This window comes from Corylus avellana, chromosome 4 (assembly GCF_965113065.1).
Source record: "Corylus avellana chromosome 4, dhCorAvel1.hap1.2, whole genome shotgun sequence".
NCBI lineage: Eukaryota > Viridiplantae > Streptophyta > Magnoliopsida > Fagales > Betulaceae > Corylus > Corylus avellana.
The window spans coordinates 21,036,918-21,048,753 of record NC_142493.1 but is presented as its reverse complement, the minus strand read 5'-3'; the positions used below and the strand labels follow the sequence as shown (position 1 = coordinate 21,048,753).

General features: G+C 36.1%; 1 protein-coding gene across 4 annotated transcripts; it reads right to left on the bottom strand.

The window, feature by feature from the left end:
- Positions 1 to 2,576: 2,576 nt before the first annotated feature.
- On the bottom strand, positions 2,577 to 6,037 carry LOC132177356 (RING/FYVE/PHD zinc finger superfamily protein). Of its 4 annotated transcripts, none has more exons than XM_059589632.2 (8): positions 5,910 to 6,037; positions 4,981 to 5,356; positions 3,991 to 4,062; positions 3,770 to 3,837; positions 3,495 to 3,648; positions 3,299 to 3,379; positions 3,125 to 3,214; positions 2,577 to 3,036 (listed from the first exon to the last, which is right to left on the bottom strand). In XM_059589632.2, exons 2-8 carry the CDS (start codon positions 5,233 to 5,235, stop codon positions 2,941 to 2,943), a joined length of 816 nt encoding a protein of 271 aa, XP_059445615.1. In that variant the 5' UTR covers positions 5,236 to 5,356; positions 5,910 to 6,037; the 3' UTR covers positions 2,577 to 2,940. The 4 variants fall into 4 exon arrangements, with proteins under 4 accessions (XP_059445615.1, XP_059445613.1, XP_088371471.1 ...); XM_059589630.2 differs by having other exon boundaries at positions 4,981 to 5,342; XM_088515345.1 differs by having other exon boundaries at positions 2,577 to 2,946; positions 4,981 to 5,342.
- Between the last annotated feature and the right edge of the window lie 5,799 nt (positions 6,038 to 11,836).

The following is an 11,836-nucleotide window of genomic DNA, read 5'->3' as shown; positions in this document are numbered from 1 at the left end:
TTGGTATTTGCAGAGTAGTGTAGCTGTTTAGCTGTCAATTTTGAATGTAAAAAGATACGGAAAACTTGTTTCTTTGTGATTTTGTTTTTTTGTTTTTTTGCTTTGGCCATAAATTTTAAATTAATGATGAATTGTATTAACGACTAGAAGAAATAGTTAATGGATGCTTCGAATTCTTAGGTCGATTGTTCATCTGAAAAGATCGCCATTGATAATGTATTATGGCTCTTGTGCACTACTTTTCGGAACACTGATAATTGTACGTTTCCCTTTGCGTGCTTTGTGACAATTTCGAGGAAAATACTCTTTAACTTGAACAACCAAGCACAGTCTAGTTTAAAGTAGATTGAGGATATGCATAGATGAGTAGAAGTGGCATATAACACAGCCGTTTATTTAGGATTGAGATCCGCCACCAGGTGCAATACATTTTTATCTAGATTAATTTTAAATGAACGGTGCATAAGAAGGGATGATTCGAGTGACGGCTGGGGTGGTTAAACTACCTTCTGTGACTGAGAGAATCTTTTGGCCAAAGTGGTAGTTTGATCACACCAAATCAGTAAATTTGATTAATAGGAGTGGTCAAACCATTTCTTTTGACAGGAGAGTGGTTTGGCCACCTTCAAATTGGTCATTGGAGGTGGTTCGACCACTCCTAAATCGCTTCATTTTTATCTAGACTAATTTTAAATGAACGGTACATAAGAAGGGATGATTTGAGTGACTGTTGGGTGGTTAAACCACCTCCTGTGACTGAGGGAATCTTTTGGCCAAAGTGGTAGTTCGACCACCCTAAATCTGGTTAATAGGAGTGGTCAAACCATTTCCTTTGACAAGGGAGTGGTTTGGTCACCCTCAAATTGGTCATTGGAGGTGGTTCGACCACTCCTAAACCGCTATAAAGGGAGGTAGAACCACCATTTTCAAATTGGCCATTGGGAGTTGTTGAACCACCCCCGTGTCCAATAGGGTGATTTGGCCGCCTCCAAATCGGTCATTAAGGGTGGTTGAATCACTCTTGTGGTCAAGGGAGTTGTTTGGCCACCTCAAATTGGCTATCAGGTTGGTAGAATCACCATTTTCCAATTGGGCATTAGAAGTGGCCGAACTACCCTCGTGTCCAAAGGAGTGGTTTGGTCACCTCCAAACCGGTCATTAGGGGTGGCCAAACCACCTCTTGGCCAACAGTATTGGGGGTGGCCAAACTATTATTGTGGTCAAAGGAGTGGTTTAATCACCTCAAATTAACCATCAGGATGGTTGAACCACTCCCTTGGTTAAGGGGGTAATTCAGGCTATTCAGCTACTTTCAAACTAGTTGTTACCCTTGGTCAAGAGGGTAATTCAGCTACTTTCAAACTAGCTGTTACAAGTGGCTGAACCATTGCCTTGGTCAAAAGAGTATTAGGAGTAGCCGAACTATTCTCGTGGCCAAGAAAACCACCCTTTCTAACAACTACCATTTATTTTATTTTATTTGCTGTTACAATTTGATTTTAAAATGAACGCTCAGATAATACCTCAAGTATTGCACCCAACAAATGTAGTACTGCACAAGCACAAAGAATTGTTGAGATGATATTTGGATCCACTGGACGATATCATGTTGGTGGACGCATTGCAAAATAATTTTTTTTTTTTTTTTTCAAAAATCATGTCACGTGAGTGGGTATAATTTCAAGTCACAAGAATAGAGATTTTTTTATTTGGGTAAATGCATAACAAAGCACTGCCTAAATGTGCATTTTGTGATTACTCCCTCGGTTTTTCAAAATTAATTTTCACTGCATAAATTTGTCACCTATTTAAAATAGGTCATTTCGTGTGGTATCCATACAATTGAGCGACGTCCGTTAATGTCATTATTTTGTCATGTCAAATAGAAATAATATATATTTTATTTTCTTAGAAAATAGAATATATAATTTTTGGTGAAAAAAACAACTTTTAAAAAGAGATTCCCCACTTCTACCGCAGGTGGCCAACTCTTGGATTGCCTCCTGGGAGTGGCATGTGCACCAACTCCCCAAGCAAAAGGGTGGCTGCTTTGACCACACCAAAACAAATGGTTGTGGCTACCCCCTCATCCCCAGAGATGGAGGGGTGGGGGACACCCCCTTGCCACCCCAATAGTGGCAAGTGGCTACCCCAGGGGGTTTTGAGATGGTACTAACCGACATTATTTTATTGAAACAGAAACACACAGAATGACCCATTTCAAATTTGCGACAAATCTAAGCAGTGAAAATCAATTTTTAAAAATTGAGGGAGTGATCACATAAAGAGCTTTTACTTAAGATTTATTACCCTTTTTATTTTTACAAGCAAGATAGACAGTTACATTAAGTAAAAGAGAAAAAGACAGAGGCTAGAGGGTAGGGGGAGAAGCGAAGAGGAAGAGGGATAGAGAAGGCAGAGGTGGTGGGAAGGAGGAAAGGTCATCTTAGAGTCTCCTATGATGAGGATTCCATAGGAGACACTAAGATAAATCTTTAGCCATGTTGTGCCATTGATAAAGAAACAATGCAAGTAAAATGATAAAAAAAGATATTGAAGCAAACCAATAACCCATCTTCTCTTGCTCCATTAACATGCATCTATTCAATAATCAATACAGTATTGGCCATAAATGCAAACTTGGTATTTACAGTTAGACATATACAAGTACTTCACCTTTAATAGCTTGGCTTGTTTTTTCCTTTTTCTTTTCTGGTATATTTTTTGGTTTATACACTGGGATACTTTTCTGGCTGTATAAGGTATTCAAACAATGTGAAACAAGGGACTAGAATTCCTCCACACTTGTCCAAGATCCCAATTTCCATTTTTCTTTTCATTTCTTGAACTGATTTCTAGTATTCTCCTTGAAACAAGAACTATATAAAGATTGGTAGATATGGCTAAACAAGTCGACGCCATCGCTTCCATTTGCACCGGCTAAACCTGTACATGAATCATATGAGGCTGGGGCTGCTGTGTTGAATGCTCAGTTTCATCATCATCTGATGAAGTTAATGATGAAATGGAAGGCTCCTAATTGATGAGTTAACTTCAATGAGCATTTGAGTTATAGATGGTTCATGATTTCAGTGAACTTTTAACACCAGAAAAATGAACTTACTGGTGGATGTCGGCGTCGCTGAAGAGAAGTTACTGCTCTCACTATGACATAGATTGGAAGAACAATCCCAGCAGTTCGTAGAAGTAGCAACTGCAAAGAAGAAAAGCTTTCATCATTCTGCAGAGAGGTTTATCTTTGTCCCCATGAAAAGAATTAGCAAGCCAATTATCTTACAATAGACAGTGGGAAAGAGTACTCATTGTTTCCATTTATTATGAGGGGAAGCGTATGCCGTAAAGTCAGAAGAACCATAAACTGCAACATAGGAAGCAAATGAGATTGGACAAAGCGATTAAATTCACTCATTCCTATCGGCTTAAACTTTTGGATATGAGAACGAGAGAGAGAGAGAGAGAGAGAGAGAGATTACGATGAAAGCAACTGAACGGCAACATATCAAACTTCTTGTAGTAGTAGCTGAGTACTCATCATAGTCAGGATTCAGGAAATTAGGGTTAGTTGAAACCATTGCTATAATGCGGGGACTACTATTCAAGTTCCTTCTAGATATCTCCCAATTTCCCCTGGTAAAGCCAGCATAGGAGCACATTGGTGAAGTTGAAGTAGAAAAAAATAAAAATAAAAATCTACATTCTAGATAAAGAGGCAGTGAAAAATAGATCAGGAAGTTTATAGAAAGCTCACCTGAAGTTCATTGGAACACGCCCGAGTTGAAACAGCGGTGGAGGAGCAGTATAACCAGGGTTAAATTGCTGAAATTCAAGAATTATCTTAATAAATAGCTAAGTTTTGTAGTGATTCATGCATAATATCAAGATCTGTGATGCAATGATCCAAACTAAGAGTGATGTTAAAGTGAATTTACACTACACAGAAGCATAACTAGAAAGATCATAAAGCAGCACCTGGTGGCATATCTCACATGTGGTGTCACCCTTCTCATCACACCACCTCTGTACACACTTGCGGTGGGCATACTGCAAAATTAGGAAACAAATATATATGACCAAGGATCTCACAAAACATAACTCCTGAAGGGGAAATTCAATGAATATGACGACGATATTTCGCACTAAATGCCAGATATATGATAAGAATTCTCATTACATAAAGTTTCGGATTTGACACTCAGATATTGCGTTCAGATGCAGAAAGGTAATGGGAATTTATAAGTCAGCAGATACATTATAAGAATTCTAGTAATGTACACACCAATATGAAGAACATAAAAGGAATGAGTAGGATGCCAGTATACAATGAAGGGTAAAACACTTTCTCAACCAAAACACACCAAAAAAAAAAAAAAAAACTTTCTTAAAAAGGGTTATCAAACACCACCAAGTTTGTTTCCAATAGAGAAAATTATGACAAAAAATGATGAGCTTCGAACATTTCAAAAATGGTGGCATCATTTTCAAATAATTTGACTTCCTTTCTAATGACCTTGTATTTTCCACTAGAATTATTCTGGTTTTTTGTAGCAGACTGCATTATTGACTTTGCATTGTTGCTTATTTAAAGGGGTAATGCATCTAGATTCTTTTAAGATGATCAAGTAATACAATTTTAGTGTATTGAAGCAATGGTTCCTTAGATTCATCAAAAGGTTAATATAAGTTCTTTTTTTCTTTTTGTCTTTCGTCTCACAGTTAAAAAGACTTAAAGCCTTGTTTGGCAATGGACACGTCAAAATTTCATTTTTTTCAAGTTCCTAACATTTTCAATAACTTTTATTTATTACTATTCAAATAAAAAATTTACTTCAAAACAAAATATTTTCACTTTTCCATACAAAAAAATTCAAAACTTCTATCTACCTACCAAATCCATTGCAATGAAAAAGCGAGATTAAAAAACCAATAAAAAGGTTAAGATTAGAGGAGAATCCAACCGACCTTCAAGCTGCCACAGCAAGAGCAGGGCGTCTCCATATTTGAATCCTCATCTTCATCCTGGCATATCCTGCATTCCACCAATTTCCCGGGAGATGATATATTTCCATAATCCACCTTCTTGGAAGGGTTATCGATTTTCTTCTCATCAACTGCTGAGGATGTAGCTTGCATGGACCGGTTTCTGCTCTCAATTGCAGCTTCTAACGTGGACTCTGTGAGCAAACGATCCACCAGCAACACAAAGTGATCCCCCATCTTCAATTTCTCAACATCCACCAAATTAAATTCAAAAAAGTTCCAAGGAAACTATGAACTTATATTTAAAAACTCCTTGAACAAGCTCTTTTCCTTTAGCAGAACTCCTGAAAATTGAGACCTTTATAGTTAAAAACAGAGCAAGCAATTAGAAGAAGAAATTTGAAAAAAAAAAAAAGAAAAAGAAGACTTTTTTTTTTTTTTTTTTTTTTTTTTTTTTTCATTCAGAAAAACTAGACCCCTCAAATCGTTTGTACAAAAGGAGAGGCTGCCGAGAAGCAAATGATTCAGGTTCATGAGAAGATTGAACAAATGGTGACCATGAAAACAAAAATTGAAGGAGGGAAGAAAGGGAAAAAATTTGCCAAAGTGAAGTATGTTTAGGAACAACAGATGTCTTAAACGAAACAGGCTACCAAAACACAGAAAATAAAAGAAACCCAATAAAGAAAGCATCTCCAAAAACATTCCAAGGCATGAAAAACAAGGAGGAGAAAGTACCCAGAAAAGGGAACAGAGAAAAAATAGAAAAAGAGAGGGAAAATGATCACCCAATTGCATAGAAAAAGAGAGCAGCCTTTCTCAAACCAAGAGCTTAAAGGCAGAGGCATCAGCACAAGGAAAGGAATTTTAACTTAAAAGATACAAAGGAAATGAAGAAAGAAGAGACTTACAAGATGGGAATCGTATATTCTTGAAGCAAAGAAAGCTCTCTCTTTTCTTTTCTTTTTTAATCTTTATCTATATGTTTTGTAGGAAATCTCTGTTTTGGAATGAAGCAAGAGATTGAGTGATGCCCTTGTCGCAACCCAATTTATAAGCCCAAATTTTTACATTTACGGATAACTATTAATCTCTCTTTAATCTCTCTTTAATCTCTGTGTCTCTGGCTCTGGCTCTGTGCGCGCAAAATGCAAACGTGGGTGTTCCCTATTTTATGTCCTGTAACACAGAGAGAGAGAGAGAGAGAGAGATTCCAAGTTTCAACGGGAAGTTCGCGGGTGCCAGGATCGTCCCTTTTCACTAAACACCGTTATTTCCGTTTAGATTGCCACGGAGTCTTTCACAGTTTCTCATGCTTTTGTTTCACTTTTATTTATTAAATTTACTTTGGCTTTTGTTTCACTTCTGCGCAATGTTTTTCCCTGTTTCAGTGTTTGTCTTTCGTCTTGTTACTTCATTGGTCTGCACTCTTCAGAGGTCATTTTTCTTTTATATTTTCAATAATATTTTATAATTTAAATCTAGGGTTAAATACCAAATATTCCATGGGGTTTAGTAACTTTATTTTTATCCTTGGGGTTTCATTTTTATCACAGGACCTTCCTAGGGTTTTGATAAAGGACCAAGTTAGTCCATCTGTTAGTTGATTGTTAGGACTGACACGTGGACCAATCAGATGCTGACACGTGGCACATATTTAATTTTTTTTTTTAAAAAAAAAAAATTGGGGGTGGCTCTTGGCCATTTGGGGTGGCTCGGCCACCCCCTTTGGCCATGGGGGGTGGCCAGGCCACCCCCATATGGCCGGATGGGGGTGGCTCGGCCACCCCTTGGGCTCAAGGGGGTGGTCGAAACCACCCCCAGTACCCACTGGGGGTGGCTCGGCCACCCCCTTGAGCCCAAGGGGATGGCTTGGCCACTCCCAGTTTTTTCTTTTTCTTTTTCTTTTTCTAAAAAAAAATAAATACATTTTTTTTATTTAAAAAAATTTTAAAAATTAAATAGGTGCCACGTGTCAATCTTAACGGTCAACTAACGGATGGACTAAATTGGTCCTTTATCAAAACCCTAGGGAGGTCCTATGATAAAAATGAAACCCAAAAAAAAAAAAAATAAAGTTGGTAAACCCTAGGAAGGTTTGAGGTATTTAACCCTTAAATCTAATTGATATATATATATATATATATATATATATATATATAAAATTCATATATATATATAAAATTCATATTTGTCATATATGCATGCTCTTCACTTGATGTATCCATGTAGTGCATGAAAAGCAACAAAAGAAAACTCTTAAAATGTAAGTCTACTTGAAAAAAGTATTATCCAGTGAAGGGAGTACTTGATTGCTACCTTCTCCTTCAGCAAATGAGAAGATTTTTTATTTTTTATTATAAGTAGAAAATGAGAAGTTGTCTTTGTTTTCTCAGTTGTATACAATATCTCTTTCTTTTTATTTTATTTATGCACTTATGACTTACATGTAAGTGGAGCTGTTACTGGGCCAGGGTACAATAATTTTTTCTTTTTTGGGTAGTGATTTAGGCTTCCATGTTGATGGATGGGCCCCAATTATTTTATTTTATTTTATTTTTTTATCATGTACTCATCTTTTTTTTATTTGAAAGCGAATGGTTAAAAATTATATTTTTATTTTATAATTATTTTATAATATTGATGTGACAATTTTAATCAACACTTAAATTTGAAACTGTTATGTTAGCATTGTGTTCTCGATCGGAAATAAATTGCAAGTCAAATTTTTTATAACGTGAAAAGGTGGTTACATTCTATAAGAATATTTTCAGCCATATATAAATATTGTCTTTCACAATTCGCTAATTACTTGAGTTGATCAGGTCATCATAATGTTGCTTAATTGGGTCATCAACCCCAATTAAGTTTAGTATATAATTACTAATCACACAATTCAACGTGCTAATGTTTGGTTATATTTTATTATATTATATAGGTTCTTTTTTGGACTGAATATATATATATATATATATATATAATCGTGTAACTCAATCAATTACTACGTAAAGCTTTTGTGATAATTAAAACGTTTAAAGCATTTTCCTTTAAGGAAGAAGCTTTTATATATCTGTAATTATGCATATCACTTAAAGGGGTATTAATTAATCAATTATCATAATATTTATCCAAGTCCACAAGTTTGTACGTACGGGAAGAAGAGGGAGTCCAAAAAAGACAACAATTTGCTTGAAGGTTTTGGCCAAATTGGACCATTGACTGCTGACTTTTACGACTTCTCCGAAGTTGATATGTTTGCCAAGTAGTGTTTGGTCGACGACGTACGTTGTCGTTTGACAAACATTTCTTCATTTAATTTCCATAAATTGTAATTTATAAAGTGGGTTTGGTTGGCAACCGTAGCAAGAATCATATGACAAGATCTTTTATTGGTCATCCAATTTGTTGGGTTTAATTTGTTTGGGTACGTAGGCAGTCGCATATATATATATATATATATATATATATGATCATAAATTATGAGTCCTAAGTGTTTGCATCATTCAATCTGCTTTTTAGGGAGACTGAAGCAAATACTTAAGGAGATAAGGTGTGGTTGATCAACAACCACTTTATAAGTTTCCATGCATCAAATTATAATAAACTGCTAATTAATTAATGTAATAAATCATGATGTTATAAGAAATTTGTAATTAAAAGGATACACATACATCATACATCATACATCATACATGATAGACGCATTATGGTACATGATCATCATCCGTATTGAGTAGGTGAGTTGATGACCCATCATTAGCTAAAAGTGGAGTATTAGTTCTGCCTAACGTGTTTTGTACGATTAAATTTGATTTCCCAAGTATTTTATTTTGAGTGATGGGTATTTGGAGACACGTTACCTATATAGGGATTTCCCATGCAAGATATTATTTAAGTCTTAGAGAGAGAGAGAGATTCACTTAGGGTTAGTGTTGGAAAAACATAAACATAAAAACATAGAGTTCTAGGTAAGAAAGTTCATCTAGAACTCACAAATTAATAAGGATATTTGGTTAGTGTGCTATAACGTATAGTGATGCTTTTCACGTACAGATTTGAAAGAACTCAACGGTGATATTTTATTATAAGAACAAAACACATATCCACACAACCTAAATGCTATTTGATGGAGAACAGAAGAGAGAATTAAGAGAGATTCACAATTTCGAATTCTGAAATAATTGAATGAATAATCTGATTTTAACTTTCATCCCATGGGTTATTGATAACCAACCAAGAGACACAACTCTTGGTTATGGAAGTTACATATCCAAGAGATACAACTCTTGGTATTATATGAACTAGCTTCACTATGGGTATATTAAAGTCCAATTGCTAATAGTTAGGAAGTCCACTACTATAATATATATACATATATAGTTTTTATTTTTATTTTTATTTTTTATTTATTTTCTCGTTGTGAGATACAATACTCACACTTGCACTAACAATAAAATCTCCCTCTTTACGTGTAAGTCTCTTTCACATTTACCAAATTACTCATTAATCCCTTTACAATTCCAATAGTGTCACGCATACACGAATTACACTAATTGTGACCCACGAAACACAACTTTGCTCCCAGAGCCATCACCAAACGCATCAAAGCCCAAGACACTCGTTTAAGCGGAAGCTAACTATAACTTTGATATCAATTGTTAGGGAAAGAATCACGTAATAACTCCACCAAGACTAAACTAATATACATATTTAACACCACTCTAACCCAAAAGGTGGAGCTAATGAGTTTAAATTCATGTTTAAGTATATTAACTATTAACTTATTCATTTTTATTTTTATTTATTTATTTATTTTTTAATTTTATTAATGTAAAACACAACACTTACACATACACTCATAGCATCTAATAAGTGCCAACATTTGATATCACGACCATACGTTAAAATAATTTAAAAGAAAAAAGTGAGGCATATGTACATATATACCACTCAAATTTTGGTCATTACTTGGTATATTATCAATCACAAGAAGCACATATCAATGAGAGATACTTATGGTCTTACTTAGTACAATAAGAAACATTATTGCTGTTAGAACAGTTTTCAACACGGTGGATGCGCTTTCTTCGGGGTCTTCAATACGTCGTCGTGCACTCCAAATAACTACAAAAAAATAATATTGTCAAGGGGGTCCCCGGAGAACCGGGGACACTCCGATACCAAAGTTAGAAAGTTTCTCACTCAATAATATGTGAGAATATTTATGTGAGAATATTTCAGTATATAAGATTCAAGCTCCTTTAGTACCTTGTGTAAGGGCCTATTTATAGGCTCGGGGAGATGAAGTAGACTTGGACTGGATCTTCTTATTTGAATTGGTTTGAGAGTCCAGAGTTGAGATAAAACTCAACAGCTATCATGTAAAGATAAACATTCAACATATATTATGTAAAGATAATCTTAAGTTGTCATCTTCTAGAGATAAGTAGGACGTCTTTATTCCAATATTATCCTAATTGGAATATAAGACTATCAATTAATTAAATAGTCCTTACTATTTAATTAATATTCATGGGCCTATCCTTGGCCATTGGGCCCAGAATTTGGTGGGCTTGTAGGGTGAATTTATTCCCAACAGTTACCCCCCAATTCCCTTAGCCAAGGTACTTGGGTAATGGGAATTTAGTCAAAGCCTTCTGGTGGCTTGTTGTTTAACCTTGTCCGAGACTCGTGTCTCCCTAGTGAGTGTACTTTGAGCTCGTTAGTTAGAGCTCTTCAGCTCTGTTTTTGGCATCGCCTGAGTTTTTGGGAGCACCCCCCAGCTCTATCCTTTGCCCGGGGTTAAACCCATCCTAGTTCCGAGATACCTTTGTTCCCCGTTCGCCTTGGGGTGATTTCTTGTTTTTGTCCAAGGTTTTCTCCTTGTTGCCACGAGTACCCCTCAACTCTTTCCTTTGCCCGGGGGTTAAGCCTATTATATCCTTGAGACACCCGAGGATCATGCCCGATTCTCTCACAAATGCCTTTATTCCCCGTTCGCCTCGGCGTAGCTCCTTGTTTTTTACCGGGTTGTCTCCCGTTAATTGTTTTTACCCAAGGTCGTCTCCTTGTCCTTATTTTAGAGGGTTGTCTCCCTATTCTTGTTTTTGCCCAAGGTTTTCTCCTTGTCCTCGTTTTTGCCCAAGGTTTTCTCCTTGTCCTTGTTTTAGAGGGTTGTCTCCCTATTCTTGTTTTTGCCCAAGCTTTTCTCCTTGTCCTCGTTTTTGCCCAAGGTTTTCTCCTTGTCCTTGTTTTAGAGGGTTGTCTCCCTATTCTTGTTTTTGCCCAAGCTTTTCTCCTTGTCCCCGTTTTTGCCCAAGGTTTTCTCCTTGTCCTTGTTTTAGAGGGTTGTCTCCCTATTCTTGTTTTTGTCCAAGGTTTTCTCCTTGTCTTCGGTTGTGACATATCCAGTTCTTCTTTGAAATATATGGGGGTGATATACCCATTTCTTCTTTCAAATATCCGGGGGTGATATACCCGGTTCTTCATTGAATCCCGCTTGACAAACTAAGCTTTAACCTGCAGAATAATTTACAACCATGATATATGAATCTTTCAATAGATTAACCTTTGCTCACCTTTCACCTCGAAGTAGCTCATTGTTTTTGTCCAAGGTTTTCTCCTTGTCCTGTCTACCAAAGAGTAATTGTCAAAGGAGGTCCTCGGAGGACCGAGGACACTCCGATGCTTAAATTAGCATTACTCTTTATTCAAATCAAATTTATTATTGAAAGACAATCAAATAATAAAAGCATAAAAGCACAAATAAACCAAACTCTGGGCGTACTACTGATAGTACTTCTTCAAATGCTCCGCGTTCCTTGCTATTTCCTGTCAC

Coding starts and splice junctions, on each gene's coding strand:
- LOC132177356 (XM_059589632.2), bottom strand. CDS start 5,235: ATGGGGGATCACTTTGTGTTGCTGGTGGATCGTTTGCTCACAGAGTCC. Junction 4,063..4,980: donor CTTGCTGTGGCAGCTTGAAG/GTCGGTTGGATT, acceptor CTAATTTTGCAG/TATGCCCACCGCAAGTGTGT. Junction 3,380..3,494: donor GCCGTTCAGTTGCTTTCATC/GTAATCTCTCTC, acceptor CCTATGTTGCAG/TTTATGGTTCTTCTGACTTT.